This window comes from Gobio gobio (genome assembly GCF_949357685.1).
Source record: "Gobio gobio genome assembly, chromosome: 18".
NCBI classification, from domain to species: Eukaryota; Metazoa; Chordata; class Actinopteri; order Cypriniformes; family Gobionidae; genus Gobio; species Gobio gobio.
Window position 1 is genome coordinate 41,935,751 of NC_137111.1, and position 25,602 is coordinate 41,961,352.

The 25,602-nt window shown below is 37.3% G+C and overlaps 1 protein-coding gene across 2 annotated transcripts in view; it reads left to right on the forward strand.

Annotated features, from left to right (window-relative positions):
* zfyve21 (zinc finger, FYVE domain containing 21) overlaps positions 1–16,632 on the forward strand; it is a 17,335-nt gene extending 703 nt beyond the window's left edge. The window contains exons 2-8 of one of the 2 annotated variants that reach the window (XM_079842501.1): positions 716–766; positions 3,111–3,279; positions 5,743–5,818; positions 5,898–5,989; positions 10,408–10,458; positions 10,809–10,939; positions 15,116–16,632. In XM_079842501.1, the coding sequence (XP_079698627.1) occupies positions 716–766; positions 3,111–3,279; positions 5,743–5,818; positions 5,898–5,989; positions 10,408–10,458; positions 10,809–10,939; positions 15,116–15,151 (606 nt within the window). In that variant the 3' untranslated portion in view covers positions 15,152–16,632. The remainder of the gene's footprint in view (positions 1–715; positions 767–3,110; positions 3,280–5,742; positions 5,819–5,897; positions 5,990–10,407; positions 10,459–10,808; positions 10,940–15,115) is intronic. The other variant, XM_079842502.1, reaches the window with a different exon arrangement.
* The last annotated feature ends 8,970 nt before the right edge of the window (positions 16,633–25,602 follow it).

Genomic DNA, 25,602 nt, shown 5'->3' on the forward strand with positions numbered 1-25,602 from the left:
GTGAACTAATGAGTAAAAAGGATTTGATTTTGGGAGGAGTAGATATTATCCAAACTATACAAATTATACAGCTGAACTCACAATATTTAGGGCTTTATTATTAAGAGTATGTATTAAGTCACTGTGGTCAGGTCAGACCTGAACTGTTTTATTTTACTCAAACAGTTTCTGGCTCAATCTGGCCGCTGTCAGATGACATTACCAAAAAAGCCCAGTGTATTTTGCCTTAAAGGGATAGTTCACCCAAAAATGAAAATTCTGTCATCATTTACTCTGCCTCAAGTTGTTCCAAACCTGTATGAGTCTTATTGTTCTGCTGAACACAAAATAATATATTTTGAAGAATGTTTGTAACCAAGCAAATAGAGCAACCATTGACTACCAGTGGGGAAAAAATACTATGGTAGTCAATGGTTGCTCTATCTGATTTGTTACAAACATTCTTCACAATATCTTCTGCAGAACAAAGAAACCCACACAGGTTTGGGACAACTTGAGGGAGAGTAAATGAGGACAGAATTTTCATTTTTGGGTGAACTATCCCTTTAAAGGTTTTGGCCTTGATTGTATTGCTGCTATGGCCAGATTGGAGAACTAAATTCAGCTGAAGTCTCTAGGGTGTTCTGCCACACATTTCCAATGAAATGCCATTGACTCTTGGTGCCTGTTCTTCCCTATAAATGTGTTTTCATGTTTCATCCTTACCCTCTCTTAGTGCCCCAGATGTATGCAGTGTGACGCTAAGTTTGACTTCATCACCAGGAAGGTAAGCAAGGACTCCTCTTGTGTCAGGAGTTATGGATGTTCGCAGCTTCGCACACACAGGACAATGATTTTGTCGCTGAAAGTCGCTGTATTGTTGCTTCTAGTTGGCATTCTTACATCTGTATAATGATATTAGTAGTCTGCATATGCATAACTGTCCATAACCTTTCAAAATCTGATCACAAATATTTATCACAAAATACAACTTGCAGTTGAATGTTCAGCTACTCAGACTGTGCAGTAAATGTATAAATAGTAGGCCAAATAGTAGTAGACTGGTAAAATGTGCAACAATTGCAGATTCTGTTACGAGGGAGTAACAGTAATGAAAAAAATTTATATATTGCCAGGAAAAATAGGATGAAGATGATTGATTATCAATGCATAAATCAAATTCACTAAGACTGCATTATTTATTTGTATCATTTACATTTATTCATATAGCAGACGCTTTTATCCAAAGCAACTTACAACTGAAAAAAATCACACACAAAAAAAAAGTGTCTGATATATTAAGTTTTGGACATTGCTTAGAGTAGGGAGGGAATCGAGGAAAATGAGGTTAAGTGCTCACGGAAGAGATGAGTTTTCAGCTGTCTTTTGAATGTTGTCAGCGATTCTGCATTCCGGATGGAGGTGGGGAGATTGTTCCACCAGCAAGGATTATCATATATATCATAGGATTGTATCATGTATATTATCATATATATTACTGTATGTGGATGTACACATTGCGTGGAGTTTACATGAAGTTAAACTTTTCTCAACCACATTTTTGTTTGCAAAAATCACATCATTTGACTCCCAGACGCTTTTTTGCTTCATGGCTGTGTATGTGTGAACTTTCCTTTATGAGTGTCTTCTTTTCAGTGTGTTCCTAAGTGTCTTTGTTTTAAGTTTTGCAATAATGTGCCATTGCATGTTTTCCTTCCTGTTTCCTTTTTTCTTCTTTTTTGCTTCCCTCTTCTTTTTACTGATTGTTCTTTTAGTGTGTCTTTGTGGTTGTGATAGTGTACTGTTAGGGCTTAAAATTCTATACTATATAAATAAAAAAAATAGTTTTTTTATCTTTTTGTTCACATCCAATAAATTGTATGAAATTAAAACTAATAACTACATTGTAATATACTGTTACAATTGTATACAATTACCATGATTTAGTAACATGATTTTGGTCATAACACTTACACATAGTTTGTGTGCATGTACACTGCTGTTCAAAAGTTTGGGATCTGTATTGTTTTAATGAATAATCTGGTGGTCTCTTATCATCACCAAGACTGCAGTTATTTGATAAAAAAAAGAAAGAAACTGTAATATTGTGAAATAATATTATTGCAATTTAAAATAGCAGTTTTCGAATTGAGTATATTTTAAAATGTAATTTATTTATTAACTTATTAATATTAATAATTAATGTAATTTATTATTTCCTGTCAAAGCTGAATTTTCAGCATCATTACTCTAGTCTTCAGTGTCACATGATCCTTCAGAAATCATTCTAATATGCTGATTTGCTGCTCAAGAAACGTTAATTATTATCATCAATGTTGAAAATGGTTGTGTACACATTTTTTTCAGGATTCTTTGATGAATAAAAAAGTTCAAAAGAACAGAACCTTAATTTTAAGTATATTTTTCTAAAATATATATATATTTTTTTTTCCCGAAAAATATACTAAATTACAATTATTTTAAAGTGTGTTAAAAATTGTATTGTGAAAATAGGTAAAAGCATGATGGTAATATAGTTTTTATATATTTAAGTAATGTAACATTTTGTTAGTATATATGCAATGTACCGTTGAAAAGGAAATATATTTGAAATACAATAAAGGATAGTTTTTTTCACCAGGGAAAAGCTTTCTATTTTAGATAAATGCTGTTCTTTTTAACTTTCTATTCATCAAAAAATCCTGGAAAACACAACTGTTTTCAACATTGATATATATAATAATCAGAAATGTTTCTTGAGCAGCAAATCACATATTATAATGATTTCTGAAGGATCATGTGTCACTAAAGACTGGAAATTCAGCTTTACCATCCGTCATATTACTTATTACATTTTAAAATCTATTCAAATAGAAAACATTTATTTTAAATTATTATAATATTTCACAATATTACTGTTTGATTTATTTTTTTAATCAAATAAATGCAGCCTTGGTGGTGAGCATAAGAGACTTCTTTTAAAAAAAACACAAACCGATCCAAACTTTTGAACGACAGTGTATATTTGTTAATTTGGCAATGCTATTTTGTTTTACTATTTTGTAGCTATTGTGTGTTTGATGGAATTGCAATGCATTTAAAGCAATAAGTGTTTCCTCTTTGTATGTCAGCATCACTGCCGGCGCTGCGGGCGGTGTTTCTGTGATAAATGCTGCAGTCAGAAAGTGGCTCTGCCCAGGATGTGTTTTGTGGATCCGGTGAGGCAGTGTGCGGAGTGCAGCCTCATTTCACAGAAAGAGGTGGAGTTTTACGACAAACAGCTTAAAGTGCTCACTGCCGGTGGGTGAACAAACACGCACTCAAATGCTTTTAGCTGACCACTGACACGCTTACACCCAATTTTGCTTTTGCAGACTTACTTTTCAAAGTTTATGATGTTGCTTAGTATAGGCCATGCAGAGCGAATGTGTGTTGCGTAACTCCTGCAGCTTACTTCAGTGTACACTGACTTAATGAGTAATCCTTTACCTGAGACTCGACTTCACTGCTGCTGGAAACAGAATTTAGCCACTCTGTGTTTGCATGAGTGTGTGTTTGGCAAAGGCTGTTCTGATGGAATCAGGGAAAATACACAGTTCTGTGATCACAACTAGGGATGCACTATATATCAGTACTGGATATTGATTATCAGCTTTAACAGGCTTGGCCCATTTTGAATATGTAATTTTGCATGCTCACTTGCCCTATTTTAATATTTAAATCAACTTTGCATTCATCTAAGCCACACTAAAAGCAGCACTGTTAAATATTAATATTCAGTAATATTACTGATTTGACTGCACTGACTCCGTTGGATGAGGACATCACTGTTTTCAGCAGAGCTGCTTTATAGCTGAATTGAAGTCTTTTCATAATTTATGTACTTCATACAGTTATTGAACCGAAATGACTCAACACTGAACTGATTTCAACTGAATATTGACTGCTTACTATAGTCTTTTTGAGCTCCTTTACAGCAGAATTTAATTCTGTTTGCATTATTGAATCGTTCCTGTTATCTCTATAAAGCTGCTTTAAAACAATATGTATTGTATAAAGCACTATATAAACTAAGGTGACTTGACTTGAAATTTAGCACATTTCAAAATGGTAATGTAGTTTCATACTGTATATTATAATATTGTCATACCCAAGTTGACTTGAAGCATGTAAAACAATAGATTTCTTTTTTAGGTATTTTGATGTATTCACCCTGAAAATAATCAGCTTATCAGTATCAACAAGAATTTTAATATCGGTTATTTTCAAAATGTTTCCTTAAAGGAACTCTCCACTTTTTTTGAAAATGGGCTCATTTTCAAACTCCCCAAGAGTTAAACATTTGAGTTTTACCGTTTTCGAATCCATTCAGCCAATCCCTTGGTCTGGCGGTAGCACTTTTAGCATAGCTTAGCATAAAACATTGAATCTGATTAGACCGTTAGCATCTCGCTTAAAAATGACCAAAGAGTTTCGATATTGTTCCTATTTAAAATTTGACCCTTCTGTAGTTAAATTGTGTACTGACGGAAAATGAAAAGTTGTTATTTTCTAGGCCGATATGGTTAGGAACTATACTCTCATTCCTGCGTAATAATCAAGGAACTTTGCTGCCGTACCATGGGTGCAGCGGCGCAATGATATTACACAGATCCTGAAAATAAGCTAACTTCCGTCAACATAACCAACGTGACAACCTGTTTGCACAGGGAGCGTGCTGGGGACTATTTTCAGGAGCTGCGTAATATCATTGCACCTGCTGCACCCATGGTACGGCACAAATTTCCTTGATTATTACGCAGATATGAGATCGCAACTTTTCATTTTCTGTCGGGTCTTAGTACACGATGTAACTACAGAAGAGTCAAGTTTTAAATAGGAAGATATCAAAATCTTTGGTCATTTTTAAGCGAGATATTAACCGTCTAATCAGATTCAATGATCTATGTTAAGCTATGCTAAAAGTGCTACCGCCAGACCCGGAGATCGGCTGAATGGATGCGAAAACTGTTAAACTATAGGGGAGTTGGAAAATGAGCCTATTTTCAAAAAAAGTGGAGTGTTCCTTTAATAGCACTTATTCAAAAGTTTGGGGTCAGTAAGAATTTTCTTTTGAAAATAAAGTAATAAATACTTTTATTCAGCAGGGATGCAATAAATTGATCAAAATTAACAGTAAAGACGTTTTCAATGTTTTATTCTTCCTGAAAAAAAGTATCACAGTTTCCACAAAAATATGTTTTCAACGCTGATAATGATTAGAAATGTTTTTTGAGCAGCAAATCAGCCTATTAGAATGATTTCTGAAGGATCATGTGACACTGAAGACTGGAGTAATGATGCTGAAAATTCAGCTTTGATCACAGGAATAAATTACATTTAAAAAATGAATTCAAATAGAAACGGCTATTTTCAATTGTAATATTATTTCACAATATTAAAGTTTTTACTGTATTTTTTAATCAAATAAATGCATTCTTGGTGAACATAAGATACTTCCAAAATTCCCCAAACGTTTGAATGGTAATGTAGTGTGCATTTTCATCTGGATGATTGATTTCAGAGTATTTGCTCTTCTGTCTCATAATGCAAGTCTAACAGTCTGTTTTGAATCTTATTGTTGCAGTGTGACTAAAGAAAATGGCTACTTGGAATTTGGTGCTGTAAACACTAATGAGATCTTTTATTTATGTGGAAAATGTTGTCAAATACACCAATAAGTATTTACACCCACAACCTTACAGTCTTTTTCCTGCATTGCAGGAGGAACTTTCGTGGTCAAAGTGGGTTCCTCAGAGAAATCAGAGACCATGGTCTGCCGTCTGTCCAATAATCACAGGTGTGCGTGTAGGCACCTACAAATGGACTTGTATCATGTGATGTAGCATATCTTAAAGCCTCTCTTTTTTTGCTCACAGGTATCTCTTCCTAGACGGTGACAGTCATTTTGAAGTGGAGCTATCTCGCATTTCCAGTATGCAGGTGTTGACTGAGGGGTCGACTCCGGGAGGTGAGGCTTTGTGGAGAAACTTGTCAAAGCAATATAAACAATTATTGGTTTTTGAGACTATTCTTTGGACACTAGGTAAACTTTGCTAGCATTGAGGATGCTAAAACCCTCTCTGAAAAGTTACATTACATTACATCCCTTTAGATGTAATGTACTACTGTTTAAAAAAAGTTAAAAATGTTTCTAAACTAATAACCATGCTCACCAAGGCTGCATTAATGTGATTAAAAATACAGTCAAATATTGTAATATTATGAAATGTTATTATAATTTAAAATAACTGTTTTATAGTTGAATATATTTATGTATTTTATTGTGTTGCAAAGCAAAGCTGAATTTCCAGCATCATTACTCAATTTTACTCATCATTACAAATTCTATTACAATTTATAATAAATGTTTTCTTTTTGAATATTTAAAAAAAGTGTCATTTATTCCTGTGATGCAAAGCTGGATTTCCAGCATCATTACTCCAGTCTTCAGTGTCACACGATCCTTCAGAAATCATTCTAATATGCTGATCTGCTCCAGAAACATTTCTTATTATCAATGTTGAAAACAGTTGTGCTGCTTAAAGGTGCAGTAAGCAATTTCTGAGAAACACTGATATCTGAAATTGACACCCAAACAAACACCCCATTCTTTGTGCAGGCAAGCAGATGAACACAGAATATAAATGCAACATGAGGTTTCTTGTTAAGCGTTTCTTCCATCGAAAACCATCCTAAAGAAAATGCGTTGCGTTCATATTCTGGGCTATTTTGACCTATATGTAGTATGCATCATCAAAAAGGTATAAACTGAACTTGTAGTATCACTCTTTTAGTACATTAAGGCACTTTAAGCGTTGCACCAATCAGGATTAAGCATCTCCTTAGCCTGGTGTTGTTCGCCCTCCGCCTATGCTGCTTGATCAGCCCTTTAATTCTTACCACGTAGTAGTTTATAAAGACATTTTACAAGTTTATTTCATTTATTGGCAAGAGCTACTGTTGTCAGAGAGAGAGTTTCTGGTGGTAAAAAAGAAATGGAATATTAATGTTGTGGCTGTTTAATTGGCAAATCCATCATGGCAGAGAAAATTAAAAGTAGATGAAGGTTTTAATCACAGGTTAGAATTGTAATCCCTGATCTGTAAATGTGTGTTTAAAATTAAGTGCTGTAACACAACTCGATTTAAAATAAAACCCAGATCAATAAATCCTTGATTAGCATTAAACTTTGCTTAATTTAATCCTTATTGGTGCAACCCACCCTAAGTGTTTTTCACGTTAAAGTCCCTGTAAAGGCAATTCTGAGATTAGTTTCTAAACACATTATAAATGTATTGCTGAAACACATTACAAAGACTGTGAACTGTGTAATGCTGAATTGTAAAGTTAGACCGTTAAACAGTTTTTCACAGTTGCTGTGTTCAGGATTTTTTGGGTGGGGCTAATATATATATATACCTCCCCCAACACTATCATAACTGTTGATGACGCACTGGAGCCACTAAGCCTGGCTCCTCCCCTAACCCTTTCATAACTAGAGCACATTTATATCAGTTTCGCCCCCTCGATCACGAGTTACTGTCAGTACCGTTAGTTGCTACAGCCTACAACTTACAAAACAGCTTACAAAACAAAAACGATGATATCAAGAAGAGGTTGATTAATTTTGAGGATCGCCACCAACACCTAGCCTGGCTCCGCCCTCCTACGTACTTCCGGTCAATTTTCATTTTCCTTCAGTACTCCGTCTGGGATTGCGGTATATTCTCTGGTTTTCTCCGGTCAAATTTTAACCGGTCCAATCAGCGAACAGAGGGAGTGGCTGAGAACGATGACGTTGATGTCGTGCGCTAGTTTGAGATGACTGATGTTAGCAATTGGTTATGGCAGATCCAATAGTTTTAAACTTCAACAGAGTACCCACCTTCAAGGAAGTTAACGCTTGTCAATGGAGAGTGACCAGACTCTCTGTACAAATTAAATGTCTGGTAGGACCAGGCTAACTAACACCTGCCTCTGCAGTGATTTTACACCGGATAGTTTTACAAACTTTCATCGGAGACAACTGGGATTCACTGATAATCCGCTGCAGAATTGGGCCGAACCGATTATCTCCCACCCGGGCCTTCATCCTCCCGCCCCGCCGACATCTGGTGCCGTTGTGAGTTGTACGTGAGCATTGTCTTGTGTGCTTACTGCAGTTTTCCCGCGAGTGGGCGTGGTTTCAGCGCCGACAGCGGACACGCCCCTAGCGTTTGAGAGCAGAAAATGCTGCTTATTTTTAAGATTTTGATAAGCTATTTTATTTACTGGGTGGTGAAATTTGGCTGGGTGGTTAACACATTTGTCTGTGGTGTGACAAATTCAGAACACATGTTTAATTTTGACTTTACAGGGTTTTAGAAAACAACTTGCTTCATCTTCACATATTTTTGTTTTTGAGATTGACATGCTTGTGCTGCAGTTCGATGGCTGTTTTGCCCTTGAGGGCTCTGCAACAGTCACGTGATTGAAAACTATGAATGCAACGCAGGCAACCACTAACAGCTGGCGCATCAGTCAGCTCGCACAAGTATGGATGAATCAACAACAGCTCATCTTGGTTCTGTGAAACATAGCAAAATTAATGTTACTCAAGTATCAAGCAGAAACAACGCAACCTCAGCGTCTGTTTTCAGGTCTTCCTGCTCTCTAACGTCTCTCCAACGCTGGAAAGCTTCTCCAATATTAACACGGGTCCTAAAGCTCTTGCCTGATCATAACCTTTCTTTTCCCAATTATATCTCTCTGACCATTTCCTCTTTGGTAATATATCAGCAATCTCTCCTTTCTACAGTCTTTCTACAAATGTCCCGCTTGCTCTCTCTCTCTCTCCTCCCCCATCATGAGCGGACACGCCCCCTACTGCTGATTGGCTACAGGTGTGTTGTGCTGCTCCGTGGATTGGTCCGATCCTATTCGTTTTTTTTCTCCTATTTACACAGTCAGGACTATGTTACAAACACTTTATATATATATATATATATTCACAAAATTGTTTCTTTTGGTGTTTATTTAAGTTTTCAACAGCATTTCTCAGAAATTGCTTCCTGCACCATTAATATTTTTGTGGAAAGCGTGATACATTTTTTCCAGGATTTTTTGATGAATAGAGCATTTAAAAGAACAGAATTTCATTGAAATAGAAATCTTTTATAACATTAAAATGTCTTTATGACACCTTAACTTGTAACCGTGTAATTATATATTTATGTACTGAGTAAAATTAATCAACATGTACTTATAGGGTTAGGGTAAGAGTAGGGTTTGGTTGAGGGTTAGTTGCATAATTTACTGTTATTACTATGGTAAGTACATGTAACATATGTAATAAGGACACTGTAAAATAAAGTGTTACCCAATAAGCCAAGGTAAACGTCCTAGTTATCCTCAATAGTGGGTTATCGTTTGACAACAGGTTGGCCATTGTGACCAATTTTTTATTAGTATGCAGAGTGCTGTGTCTGAAACTCACAAAGCCCACTTCTAATGGAGCATCATTACCAAAGTCTTAGTATCACATTGTCATAAATTACTTAATATAATCCATTATGAAAGTCTTTTCCGGATTGATCCCAGATGCACATCATTTCCTGTAATTCAAATCAATAAAGATTTGTATTACCTCCATTATGTTTCAAAATAATTTGAGGATTCAGCATTAATCTTATCCTGGGGTTTGTTTTTAAATATGAATTCTTGCATATAGATATAAAGGGATATGATTATGAGCTGAGATTTATTCTGTTACTTCACACAGTATGTTAGACAGGCACGTGATTTACATTGATATCCAATATATACATTTCTTTGAACGCTTCAGATATTATGCCACCTGAAGCTTCAAATAGTCACATGACTACATGAATGCCAGATTGATTTCTGCTTTAACTGAATGCTGATGGATATTAACATTGCACTGTAGTACTGAGTGAACTTAACCACTCTATAAAACAGACATGTACACACTATACAGGAGCCCCAAGTAATGTTGGACACTTAAACCACACTTAAAAATGTCATTGCATTAGATATAAAGTATAAAAACTCGTGCAAACTAATTCTGCTCAAGCTTTTCTTTGGACCAACTTTAGGCATTTTTTTGCAATCAGTGACTTGAGTTCCAAGGCCATTTTTAATGGATGTATAAAGTTGGTTCACTGTAAGTTCAAACATAAATGCCACTTGTTGTGATATTTTGTAACCAATGCAAAAACATTTAGACATTTAAAGCGTGACTTGCATGTCCAAATACTTGTTGGGGCCAATTTTTATACGTCTACTTACAGTGTGATGCATACCTAAATCTTTTTCTGTTTGTTTATATTTCTTTCCTTTTAACGTTCTCTTCTTTTCTTTAATGTCCTTGTTCTCCTCTGCATTAAGAGAAAGATATATGCTCGTACACGAGCTTGCTGGACAGTCAAATATCTGAAGGTCAGCGTCCCTCTATCTCTCTCCTTGCTGTCTATTTTATTTTCCCTTGTCTAAAAACGTGTGCCATTTATTTCGTTTTCCTTGTTGTTACCATCATATGATATAAGTAACCTTGCATGCACTCATTTCCTGTGACCCCAATGTCAAAGCAAGGCTTGAAAGGCTACATGTGCATGCTTTTTGTGATGGTGTGATGGTCTGTCGTACTATGCGAGTCACAAATCTAATTTGTGCATGTACAAAGTACAACGATTAACTACAAAAGGAACATTTGTCATGGCAAACTCTGAAAGTTGCCTTGACAAAGAATTGTTGTCGCATCCCACCACTGACCTTTGACCTGTTTTTAGGGGGTTCTCTCCGTGCCAATGGCATGACGCTTCAGTACAAGCCACCAGGATCTCAGAACCTTCAGGATCTCCAGATGGACACTGCTGATGACAAGCGCGTTGCGTCTGCCTGGCTTGTTGCCATGCACAAAGTAGGTGTGAGTGAAAGCGTACACTGTGAAAAAAAATAAAAAAAATAAATACTGTGGTGATACTGTGTGGTGACCAAAATACTGTGGTGACCAAAATGATTAGAACACCTGAAAGATCTAAAAATATGGACCTTTTTTGCCTCCAAAACATGATTTCATTTCAAAATGTTCATGAACTATGGTTGCTCTGACCATCAAATATCAGATGAAGTGAGTCATACTGTTTTTATCCACTTTTACCTGTAATATTTGGCATGTCCACCTTTTGCAGCAGTTACAGCAGCACATCTCTCTGGCAGAGTGTCAACATATTTCCTCTGAGAACTTCAACACTAATGTTATCCCATGCCTTCTGCAACTGAAGCCAAAGGCTTTCCTTTGAATGTACAATAGATCTGTCCAGTTTATTTTCCAACTTGCCCCAAATGTGCTCGATGGCGTTGAGGTCCGGCCTTGTAGCGGGCCAGTCCACCATTTTCAATGTTCAAGCAGATACCTTCCGTCGCAGGTAGTTCCGGCAATAGTTAGAAAAATGTTTTGGGTCATTGTCCTCTTGGAAAATAAATACAGGCCCAATAAGACGACTCCCAGATGCCAAGTGTTGCTAATCATTTTGGCCACCACTGTATATACACTATATTGCCAAAAGTATTGGGACACCCCTCCAAATCATTGAATTCAGGTGTTCCAATCACTTCCATTGCCACAGGTTTCTAAAATCAAGCACCTAAGCATGCAGACGCTTCTACAAACATTTGTGAAAGAATGGAGCTCAGTGAATTCAAGCGTGGTGCCGTGTCCTTTCATGAAATTTCCTCACTACTAAATATTCCACGCCAGACCCGGTTACAGAATCAAATCACTGAGGGTTTGTGATGGCAAAATGAGGCTTCCTGAACCCACTGAGACCTCGCAGCCCATTGCTTCGCCAAAAGGTTCATTACCCGAAGCTTCAATCATCATTGCTCACTAGTGACAGCTAACTACTGTGCAAATATATAGCAGACAAATCCATTAATCCTGAGCCGATGACCTGAGCAGACATTTGTCCATCGCCTGGGTATAAAATCAAATATGCATCGTCTGACTTTACTTGCACAAAGACAACTGTCAGACACACTGTTAATTCATTATTCATTAATTGTTTGGATAGTGACAGTATGAACAACAAAAGTGATGTGTGTTGAGTGCAGTGCTTATGCTGGAGGGAACGTAATAAAGCTTACTGAAACAGAGCGGTCTGGGGTTGGAAAAGTTAAGAAATGTTACTGTTTTTTTTGTGCAGTGTGCACAATTTATTGTGCATTTTTAGTGCAGTGTAGAGCCTATGGGTCTGAGGATATAGTGGAGCAAACTGCAGCAAAACAGTTTGGGGTGGGTGAAGAAAGGATTATTATTGATTTTTACAGAATTTTTTGACATGTGTTTAGACGATTCCTCTTCTTGAACAAAACAACTCTCTGACTCTGACACTCACATTTCTACTACTCCTGACACTTCGCTGAAACGCCACAAGAACCACAAGGTGGCGGAAGTTTCGAACCCGAAGCGACACTCATTGAACCGATGACGTATTCCACACAAACTGAGGCCTCGTCGTTTGTCATTGGTCACGTGTTTTCTTCGTTAACAACACAAGCCTCGAATCGGGGCTTCATCTGGCACGCTCATTTATTCTCGACGCAAGCTCAGACGCCTCGATTCAAATGTCACATGAACTCACATCACTACTGAGGGTGCTCTAGTAAAGTGTAGATGGAGGTTAAGCAAAGGCTCCACCATACAGTGAGAAATTTTGGATTATTTACAAGTTCCAGTTATACCAATAATTGGAATTTCAAAAATATTTTGCTACAAATGTTTGTCTATTAAACTATTAGTCTGCCTTTAGATTGCTTTAATGCATTGCTAGTATTTTAACATGTCATCTTCCTGAGAACCAGAAATATGTTTGGAGCATAAAAAACAAATGGATATTTTTGGGTTAAAAAAAATCCTATGTTATATGCTATATCCTCTGCTCTGTAGAGGACACCAGAATCTATTAATTGAGAAAATGTAAAAGACATGAATATGCAAAGACAATGGGATTTTTTTATCCATTCACCAATCAATTTTGATGCTTCAAGGTTTTTTTTTAATCCAAACTTTGTATAAAGATGATTTTCAACCATGTTATGAAAGATACTGGCCTAACAGAATAGTAAATGAAAAAAATGGCCTTAAATGCCATTCCCATTCTATGCAATGCATCTATGCACTATATCTAATTTGCATAGTAATGTGTTTTTGGGACAATATGTAATGTAAAAACGATGTGTAATAATTGGAGTAATAAAAAGGAATATTTTCATAAGAATCACATATTTCATAAGAATATCCAGACTTAAAACTGTGTATGTTGTCAGAGAAATTCACTAAAATACAATGTCCTCTACAGAGGCAAAACCTCTAGGTCTCAGGAGGATATTTCTGTTTCGTGCAGTCGAGTGAATCCAGCATTTATATTTAGACGTCACTTCCGAAACTTTGCAGCATGCAGTTGGCCGTCGGCCCTCTTTGCAGCATGAAAATCAATAGTTTTATTCAAACTACTAGCAAAATCATTAAGAATATATCCTGAAAATTACATAAGGCAAGCCTTATGTATATTCTATTTGAAAACCTATGTTTTAAAGGTGCCCTAGAATGCATTGATACAATATTTTTAATTGTTCTCTGATATCTATATAGAAGGTATGTGGCTTTGGTAAGGGCAAAAATACTCCAGATACAGTTTTATATGTCCATTTAAAACCCTAGGATTTGTCCCAAGAATGAAATGGTTTGTTTTTGCCTTATTTGGAAGGGTCATGAATAATAATGTTGAGCTCTGCTCTGATTGGCTCATTTCAGTAGCAGTTATTCAACACAATCGCAAACAGCAAAAGCGGCTCGTGAGTCGTGACAGAACACAGACCGACTGAATGACACTTTAAGCAGAAAATCTCAAATGGAGATTGCTGAAATGCAGCTTATTGTTTATTGGTGTTTTCAGATAATTTGCACGCGCGAGAGGGAGCTCACGTGCGTATGGTTGCCAGATTGCACAGGCTCCAGAAGGGAGCAGAATCTCATTGAGCCCTATGTTAAAATGGCCAACTTTACAGCAGAAAAACACATGTTTACAGCCTGGTACAAATTGTGGTTTTGGTCTATACGGCTAATTTTGCCCTTCATGACAACTGTGAGGGGGGTGAATTTTGTTCTAACTCATTCATTTACATTATATAAAGCTTTAAAGTCTTGCATAATTAATGGCCTGGCCACTTTGAGTGACAGGTGGATAGCCGTTTATCTGCTGTCTGTTAGTCATCGCGTCACCTCAGCTCCACCCACGTCCCGCCTCTTTTGGGTCATCTCATCTTGTCTTAGTCATGGAAAAAAAAGGTTGTCAATGAACATTTTTGTCATGTTTTTGTTAACGAAATTGGCACTAGTCAGAGCAAACTAACAACTTTGACACACACACACACACACACACACACACACACACACCTGTAGAAGTTCTGATGATTCAGCCGTGCAGGTCCACATTAAAACTACCTGGCCTTGAACATGGGCTGGTAGGATATATGCAAATTTGGGGAGGCGTACATATTAATGATCCCGACTGTTACGTAACAGTCTGTGTTATGTTGGGATTCACCTGTTTTTCAGTGGTCTTTTTCAAGCACAATATTTACATATGAAAGAGGAAACAATGGTGTGTGAGGTTCATGGTATGTTAGTTCCATGTACAGAGCTCTTATTATTCAACTCTGCCAAGGTAAATACAGTTTTCCATTCTAGGGCACCTTTAATAATATATTTTAACTCCGCTGTGAAACCTAATAATAATGGGGAAAAGAAACGTGATGTCCACACACTGAAAATAACAAGCTTTTTATTGAAAGCGCAATGTTTCAACCGTCAGGTCTTCATCAGACACAAAGCCTGTGCCTGATGAAGACCTAACATTCGAAACGCAACCCCATTTAGGGTGCGTGGGATGTGCACACCTTTTTTTTTGTTGTATTTGTGAAACCTGATTCACAACCTTGACCACAATTTCACCCAGCCATAGTCATTACTATGATACTTTGTTTTCTGAACTTCAGGACTCCTCTATTAATATTATGTTTTCTGCTTGTCTAGGCTGCCAAACTGTTGTATGAGTCAAGGGACCAGTAAAATGACAAGGAAAAAGCACAGTGCTGGAGACGGAGAAGGATGGATGGAACAAAATGAGAGAGAGAGAGAGAGAGAGAGAGAGAGAGAGAGAGAGAGAGAGAGAGATCAAAACCAAGTATTATGTTATTCATTTTTACATGTACTCTAAGATGCTTGTATGATTTCTATTGAATCTTTTGCTTCTACTCCCTGTCGAGACAGACCAGATTTACTTACAACTCCTCTGTCTGTGCCAAGGGGAGGACCAAGTTTTCCGACGATTCTCGTGCAATATGGACATGTATGATAATATATAAACGCACCATTTAACAGATGCTTTAAGTGTAGTCTCACGTATCGAAGTTTTGTAAACAAAATATATTTTGTCAGATATTCTTATTTTAACACAAAATGCTGTGTATCTACTTTTTACTGCCCAAGTATTTACAATATGTAGTGTCTTTTTTCTTTCTTAACATATTTGAAACACTTTTTGAATTGTTTTTCCTACACTACAGAATGATGTTTGAGGTCTTCATTTGTTGTAACGTGTTTACGTCTGCAGAGCAAGATTTCCCTTTTTTAGAAAACTGAAATTAGATCAGCCAGATTACCTGGACTCATATTTAACTTTGTTCTAGGTCATCAGGTTTTGTTTGCTAATTTTCAATTTTCAATGTACACCAAATAAACATCTTCAGTCCACAACTGACCAATTAATGTCTTTGCTAATTTACTTTCCAGAACACCGACGCATTTCAAATGTTTACCTTTTTTTACTTGGTTATATTTCACCCAAAAATTAAAATTCTGTCATTAATTACTCACCCCCATGTCAAACTTTTTGATGAGATCTGAGATTTTTATGAAATCTTTGTCCCTACATTGGAGAGACACGATCGCTTTATATGATGAACAGATGGAATTTAGGCTTTTATTCAAATATAAACATTCACCAACTCACACATCAGTTGTGGTAAACGGAAGCTCAAGCATGTTGACTTGATGTGCAATAACCAATGAGGTTCATTCTCATGTTACGCAACACGTTTGAGCTTCCTCAAGAACCAATGAGGTTCATTCTCGTGTTACGCAGCACGTTTGAGCTTCCTCAAGAACCAATGAGGTTCATTCTCGTGTTACGCAGCACGTTTGAGCTTCCTCAAGAACCAATGAGGTTCATTCTCGTGTTACGCAGCACGTTTGAGCTTCCTCAAGAACCAATGAGGTTCATTCTCGTGTTACGCAGCACGTTTGAGCTTCCTCAAGAACCAATGAGGTTTGGAACGACATGAGGGCGACTAATTAATGACAGAATTTCTATTTTTGGGTGAACCACACCTTTTAATTCCAATGCATAATCTTCCTTTTTGCTGACAGGTTGCAGGTTTCATTCTTCTTCTTCACACGACTGAAGAGAGATCATCTCTAAGTAATTTTCAAATCATTTTGGACAAAATTGATTAAAAATGCAAATAAATAATCTTCCAAGATAAACTGGACACCAAGCACTGAATTGTCATTCTTATTGAAACGTGTACTTTTGCATAATACATTCTGTTTCACACACTATTGAAAAACTATTTCTTTCTGTAAAGCCATGATCTTTGTTCTGATGATGAGCTGCTGCTGCCCTCTTGTGTTCATTACACGGCTGAACAAGACATTCATTCAGCTTTAATCGACAACGAGAAACCAAACAATGAGGAAATGCTGCTAATTACTTTCTACATCCCTCACATCTGATCTTAATGAGTTTGTCTACATGAAAACAGCACTAAATAGCTGATTATGAGTCAGTTGTCAGCAGGTTACCACAATACGGATATGATGTTGGGGGTGTATAATAGCATGTTTAGTGTAGCTGTGGAAAACACTCAGACTGCTGAAGAGAGGAGTCCCTCTACAGGAGCAGAATTCATTTTACACACGCTTCCAGACATTAAACCGTGGGGCCAATACTCTGCATTCTTTTTAATTAAAGTCTGTGTGTTCATGTTTTTCTATCCCGGTGGAGACGTCGATCTGAATGCACACAGACCCCATGGGGAAACAATAAATCATACAGAATGAGTTTTGAAAATGTAAAAATGCAGAAAGTTGTGTGTGATGGGTAGGGTTAGTGTAAGAGGAGAGAATATTCAGTTCATACAGTATAAAAAAATGATGTTTGTGTAATCAGCATAATTTAAGTGAAAAGTTAAATTGAATGTTGAGTGTGTGCAAAAGTCTAATTTGAAAATGGAGCATCTTATATTTCAGTGGAAGCTACAAATCTGACCTGTGGGACTTTCATTTTTTATATATATATATATATATATATATATATATATATATATATATACTCTAATACGTTTTATTGATTCTCACTTTTCTTTTATAAAAACAGAAAACTTGACAATATAACAATTAAACAAAAAGAGGGGAAAAAAACAGCTCACAAAAAGGATATTTTTTTTACTATAGTTTACTTTCCATTACAAATTATATAGTCAACATAATATTTCTGACATCTGTTTTGCAGAAACATTGTTTCCCCATATAAAGTCGAGATTCCCAAAAGTTTTGGCCTATTATCTCTAACAAATTAATCATTTCAAGCATTAGATGTGAGATTTTTAAGCCTATTATATCTTGGCACATATAATACATTAAATATTGTTACATAACTACCCGGGTTGGGCAGTCAGCAACAAAAAAAATAAAATAAATAAAAACCTTGGAGAGAGAACCAAGATATTTCAACCTCCTGTTCCATATTCAAATGTTCTCTTTTAATATGAAAATATAAAGAATGAACAGATCCCAATAAGGGTAACAAAAATAACAATGTCAAGGATAACTTCAGGGGAGAGCTAGGCCAAAAATAACAAACAAAACTTAATCTAACTAACCCCAAAATCTGAATGACCTAGAAAGAGATAATCATAGAAATAAAATTACAAAACTTCACTCTCTCACTGCCTAAGTTACCCATAAACAGGAGAAAAAGGGGAGTACAAACAAAAATGGCACCCGCCCCCTACAAGCCCCAAATCACAAAAGAAATAAAGATACTAAACTCTCCCATCCAAGTAGGCTACTAACCAGACCCGACCCTGTTTAGCTTACGAGATCGGGCGTGCTCCGAGTGGTATGACCAAAAGCAAAATAATCAAATTATCTTTCTGTTAAAGAACCCACAACAAAATCCTGAGCTCACTTGATCAGAAACAGATCGACAAATTAACAACAGTCTGTGCAAGCAGGAGGAGGAATTCACCCAGGAAAAAGGAAGTCTCTCTCTTCTCAACCGATCCTCTTCTGCTTATATCTCGGCGCCTCCCCTTCATTCTCCAATCACATCAAGCATCGTTAGATTGAATACAGCTGGTCAGACTGAGAACCTTAATGACGAAAGAGAGAACAAGAGAAAAGGAGAGCAAAACACACAAACACATACACAAACGCATGACACACTGCAATAACAAATAAGCATACGTCCTTGGACGTAACAATGTAACAAGTAGGCTAGGCCCTATTTAAACAATAAGCATAACAGTATACAACAACAAAGCAGAGGAATACTGTATTTTGATCATTTTGACCTCCCGTTTGCAGTGCAATTAAAGAATGATAACTGCAGCCATTCTCTAATTGACTTATGTTATTAAATACAACTAACAAAAGTCAAATTAAATACACAAAATTAAATAAAAACATAAATAACCATATTTATTTAACTGATAACATATGTCACTGTTTGAATTATTGCAGAATGCTTACTGTACAATCCAGCATTCAGTGAGCTAGTATTTGCGAACTGAGACAATAATATAGCATCATAAATTATAATCATAAGGAAACAGCTTAAGCTTCAAAAGCCAATGTTTCTGATGGGCACTGTTGTGTCTTGTTTAATTATGAAAAATATTAGGAAATAAAAACACCTGCATCTCTGTGCAGTGAAATCAGAAAATGTATTTGATTTGCTTCAACATATTCATCAAACACATTCATGCACAGACCTGCAGATTCTCTTTAGATACAATTTAAATTACATTTTTATGCTAAGATAAAATAAAAATCCAGCTGTAAGGGAAAATTGTTTTTCGAATGAACAGTAGAGGAGAGTCAAGTTCCATGAAATCCAGCAGTGTGCATCTCTGCTACTCTCTTCAGGGATATAAGAAGGCAAGCCTCATTTGAAATATAGTTTGTATAATCATAGATTCATAAACCTATAAAGTTGCATTTTTAAACATCAATAATATGTTTACTGTACCTTATTCATCACAGAGGCTAGTGCGTTGCTTCTCTCAAAAATACATTAAAAATTCAATTCATATACAGACATGACTGTAATTTAAAAAGGCATTTGAAACCGTTTTAAAAAATGATATCCAATCTATTTGAAAATGTTATAAAAGTAAAAAAAAAAAATGAAATCAACATGAATACAAAGAATATTTCTGTGCATTTTAAACTTCAATATTGATCTTTTTCATCATTTCAGACAGCTTTTGGAAATTCCACCTTGCTTTCTGAGTGTTGTTTTATTCCATGATTGCTAGTAAAGTGTGACAGTGCAATGATTCTTTAAAGGGGTCATGAACTGCATTGTTTTATTGTGTTATAGTGTTTCCTGGGGTGCACTTATAATGTTAGTATGATTTTTACATCAACAATTGTCATAATTTAGAATGATTAAGATTAATTTAAGATGATTAAGATGATCATTAAGATGATTTTAGCCCTCTGATTTGAACGCTTTGAAGTTGCGTGTCTGCTGTGAAACTTCAGTGTAAACGCCCACTGCTGTGATTGGCTGCTGTGAGACTTCAGTGTAAACGCCCACTGCTGTGATTGGCTGCTGTGAGACTTCAGTGTAAACGCCCACTGCTGTGATTGGCTGCTGTGAGACTTCAGTGTAAACGTCCACTGCTGTGATTGGCTGCTGTGAGACTTCAGTGTAAACGTCCACTGCTGTGATTGGCTGCTGTGAGACTTCAGTGTAAACGTCCACTGCTGTGATTGGCTGCTGTGAGACTTCAGTGTAAACACCCACTGCTGTAATTGGCTGCTGTGAGATTTCAGTGTAAATGCTCACTGCTGTGATTGGCTGCTGTGACACTTCAGTGTAAATGTCCACTGCTGTGATTGGCTGCTGTGAGACTTCAGTGTAAACGTCCACTGCTGTGATTGGCTGCTGTGAGACTTCAGTGTAAACACCCACTGCTGTGATTGGCTGCTGTGAGACTTCAGTGTAAATACCCACTGCTGTGATTGGCTGCTGTGAGACGTCAGTGTAAACGTCCACTGCTGTGATTGGCTGCTGTGAGACTTCAGTGTAAACGCCCACTGCTGTGATTGGCTGCTGTGAGACTTCAGTGTAAATACCCACTGCTGTGATTGGCTGCTGTGAGACGTCAGTGTAAACGTCCACTGCTGTGATTGGCTGCTGTGAGACTTCAGTGTAAACGCCCACTGCTGTGATTGGCTGCTGTGAGACTTCAGTTACAAACACCCACTGCTGTGATTGGCTAACATCTTTGCATATTTAATAGTTACATGTGGAACTCTCTCGAAAACTTTTAGCAAAGTTTTTACTATTACAGCTCTCAACTCAAGGTTAACTAATCATGAAAAGTGTTGATTATGCATTGTATTTACATCTATAGCATTATATTTAGATTGTGGCATGAAAGGTTGCAGTGATGAGCATTGTAGCCGATCATAGACATGTTGAGCGTATGAACACTGTGTTCTTGTCATTGCAACTCGATTTCTGCACACTCATAAATGCTTTCATCATAATTAACAGTGCAAACACAATGTAAATAAGAGAATTGACCTATCGGTAAGCCCCGCCCCCCTTAGTTACTGTTGCTAACTCGGACAAACAAACGGAGGTGCTATATCTTACAATGTACAGCTGTCAGTGTGAAAACCTTATCCCGAGATGTTTTTGGACACAGATTGTAGCGTATATCCCGTCCGAATGATGGCCAAACTTAACTGATGGTTTATCAAGTTTATTGCATCGTTATTCACTCCAAAAAATCATCGTAAGAGCTGAACAAACAAAGCATAAGAAGTGCGCATTAACGTCTCATTCACAAACTAGCTCTCCCCGTTGCATTACCATTAACATACACAGCAAATTACACAAAAACACTCATACAACTAACAGTAAACAAACATACACACAGACCGTATGCCTTTTCGAGGGTGCAGTTAATAACTGGTAAACTTTATATCTGCAAAACAACTGCGTGCGAGCTCTTCCTTTCGTTACCCGGAGACTATAGGTGTTTCTCAATGTCAAGGATCCTTCCTCTGTAGGACTAGTCCTTCCAAGTCACTTCCTTCAGAGGCTAGGCGAGGCTCCTCTTAAGCATTCGGAGAACACGTAAATGGAACAGGCTAGCAAGTGCCGTCAGCCTCATTACGTCAGTGAAAAGGTCCGTTAGCCATCAATAACGTAATTTGTATAATATCAGTACGGTAGTAATTTGTACTGGCATTTAAACGTTAAACTTTACTTATATTTACTATGGTTATAACAAATGTTTGGTAACGTAAATACTTACACTTGAAAGCATATTGCCCCGTTAACGCTCCGACTCCGATATTTTGTATTTTTTGAACAAGATAGCAAAGCTGCGCGCATAGGATTGTGGGTGATTTGAGAATGCTAAGTGCGCAAAGTCTACTCGTAAGCATCCTTTCCTGTATATGGCATATTTTTCGAACGAAGGACTCAGACCTTGGTTGAAATTCCGAGGATCCTTGACATTGGAACAGCCCTTCGGCGGCTGTCGATGACGTAGCATCCTCAGAATTCTGGCTTCAGAGGATCCTTCCTTGACATTGAGAAACGCCTTATAATACCCATCAAAATAGGAGTCCTCCTTAGTAGGACAGATAATGTAGACCTTAAACATATCTAAAATTAAATTAATTTACATATAACCAGTTTAATATGGAGAGGCACTGAAATGTAGACCTTCATGTTTTTGACCTACAGTGTTACATGACGTGAGAACAGTTAGTTATTTCGGTTTGTATGTTAGCAGGGACTTTAATCGTAACTTAACGAGAGTATGACAAACAGAAAATCCTCTCAGGATACCTGGAATCAGTGTTACAGTACCTCAGGCACAACGTTTTAGCATTTTTGTAGCATAAACACCATCAAACCGATGAGAGCTTCGGATTTTCCAATGCATCTCTATGGCGCTGACACTTAAAGATGTCAGAGTTCCGGTCCCAGCACAACTGATACTCAACTGCTATTGGCTCATCTGAGTATGAGAGGAGGGGCTTACCGATAGGTCAATTGTTGATTATAACAGGAGTTTTGGCGCGAATCCAGAACTCAGTCGCTGATAAATTCAATTTGATTGACAGCTCCAGCCATTGTAAAGGGAGCTTTCTTTGATTGCTTTCTATATAATTTAATCACAGTTGAAATAACAGATTATTTTCATCCTACTAAGAGAAACAATGTGAAGTTGACTGTTTAGTCACTGGTTTGATTGACTGACACATAGATAAAGAACATCTGACTGTACATGAATCATTAAAGGCGAGGTATAATGCTATTTCATGCATTCTGAGTTTCTTACACTGTTAAAGACTTGGATTCCCATGCTAAACATGGCCAAAGCTTCAAAAAATAAGTTGGACGTTTGATGGAGGTTTTCTGTGCCAAAAATACTCCTTCCGGTTTCTCACAAGTTTCGGAAAGTTTTTTTCGGGTATGGGCCTATGTGAAATCAACAAGGATGGAATTTCCTTGTAGCCTACGGGCCGTACGGGCACTCCCGGAAGGGCGCGCGCGAACCAGAGCGAGAGAGCAAAAGAACACCCGGGAAGTCGTCGGCTGCGCTGCACAGGTCACAGGACTTCAGGGAAATCAACAATGTCACCAAAGAAGTGTGTTTTTGGTTGTCAGGGCAAGACAACCCTGTTCAGCTTTTCAAAGAACCCAGAGTTAAGGGGACAGTGGATGGAGTTTGTTTTTCCGGAGCATCAACGGAGTTGCGCAAGTGTTTTTGTTGCACATCAAGTAAACAACATGAACGTAGTTAATTTCTCAATGGAGCATGCAATGTATGGTGTGTGTTTAAATACATTTGTTTAGCTGACCACTGCAGGTGTCTGTTTGTTTATTGTAAAACCACTCAAAACAACAATACACAAAGAGTGGGAAAATATGTTGAACTAAATTAATTATTTCATATTAAACCTAGGGGATGTTAACACAAAGCGTTACTATTCCATTGTTTTTCTATGTAAACACGCAGTAGTCTGACGTGCAAAACCGTTCCGCTTGCTAGTACTAACGTTAAGTCACTCAATAGTCCATAAACCAAATCATGTCCTCATAGACCATGAGTAAACACACACAAATGTTGTAAAACTCGCAAATGACATGGTGTTCTAAAAATGCTGCGCTCAGGTTAAAATCATTTCAACTTTTAAAAAACTTGTCTCGAGACTTTGCCGCTAAGCAAATATATACAGTTACAGTACATACAACATAGAGATGTCCTGCTGTAGTCGTTGTTGCTGCTGCTCCGCTTCAATTTTAGCCTCTGGATCTGATTCTGGATCATATACAAATGGCTGAATCTGATCGATAGCCATCGTTTATTTAGGACAACGTTTTTTTTCCACGTTTTTCTAAGGATGTCACGGCTTTCAGACACTCTCAGTCTCAACGCAATAGCTGTGGCGCTCGTGGCTCTTTAGCTCCGCCCACACGATACGCCTCCAGCCGCTTGGTTTTATTCGGAAAGACTCGGTACAGTGTATCTGTCTTTTATAAATATGATAAAACTAAAGACTTTTCGGAGATATGATGAAGGATGCAGTACTACTCTACAGGTACTCAAGATTGACACAGAAACTGTGTGTGATCCCTCCCCCCCTTTAAATATCAGAAATCACTGGTCCCAGATCAGGCATTAGAATTAACACGGTTACATACATGTTGTGAAATTGAAATTGCTTACCAAAGAATCCACAGTAAAATGTATACCGAATGCAAATAAATATTCACGTTGAAATGAAATTACCACATTCCTAGCATTATGATCATTTGGAAGGTAATGTTATTTGTAGTCCTGTATTGCTCTTCTCTCCTCGTCATCTCACTAACACGCCAGTGGGCGTGGCCAAAGTTGCACTGATGAAGTAGGCGTTGATTTTCTTCTGCAGAGGCGGTCTTTCATTCCACAATGAGTCATTCTCTGGTCTTGGTTTCAATAAATGCTGTTTTTAGACTAACAAGGAGGTTTTCGGTTCTGAAACTTACAGGAAATTCTTATAGTATGATGACCTCTTATATGTGGAAAACTCAAATGTGCTTTCTCAGTTCATGACCCCTTTAAAATATATGCCACTTGATATTGTGTTATCTCATGAAATGGCAATTGCACATTTTTAAATGTAAATTTCGGGGGGCTTACAGAGTGACAGTGTACTTGATCTAACCACTAAACTTCCCCCTTATTACTTTAAACATAGCCAGTCCACTTTTCATCCCTAATCTGGCTTTGTGCAGCCACTGCTGTATTGTTTATTGACATAATTCCTTCTCTACTTGAGAGAAATAAATGAAATTGATGGTGAAAGGCCACCAAGGCCCCCACCTCTGCTCAATGAGGGGGGTGGCTGTTCCACACCTCTCAATTTGATGTATATTGCCCCAGCTTCAAATAAGCGCCTGGGCGATGTTTTATCTCCTGGAAATGTTCCATAATTCATCATTATCAGATCCAATTATGGGCAGCAAAGCACAATGCAATATCTCTCTACCTAAGCTAGAACAAATAAACACCCCATCAACTCATATTCTCTTCCTCACTCTATATTTTCTTCTTCGTCTCTCTCTCCAGCACTTTTGCTCTCTAGCACTGATTAATAAATGTAATTAAATTAAGGCATGAAACACATTCATAATGGGAGTCTAGTTGTAATTACCACAAGCAGTATTCAATCTGTGTGCAATAAAGTAGAACCCATGCAGACTTAATTAGACACAAGTGTGTTTACAAGCAGCCATTTGCAGGGCGAAAGGCCCGCCCACCCAGTCACATGAGAATTTCTTGATTTTGGTAATAATAGAAACAAAATAAAGATGAGATGCAAGGAACTACGGGTGGGCAATATACCGGTAGACATGATTAACCGGTAGAAATTTGTCAACCGGTAGAGATTTGGACTATCGTCTCTATCACGCTCATGGGACGTCATGAAAGCTTATCATTTTTTTGTGTTTTTTGCTAGTTTCAGTTATCATTTTCACATCCAGTGCCACGTTGTTTAAAGGGTCACTTCAGTGATTTAGCATTAAGCTTTGTATCAGTAGAAACCCTGTAGTATATTTGAATTATGGTACTTTCCCCCCTCATATCTCATATCCCCCTGAGACGAGAGAATTATGCATTTTATTTCTGGAAAAAATAATTTTGCGTCATCAG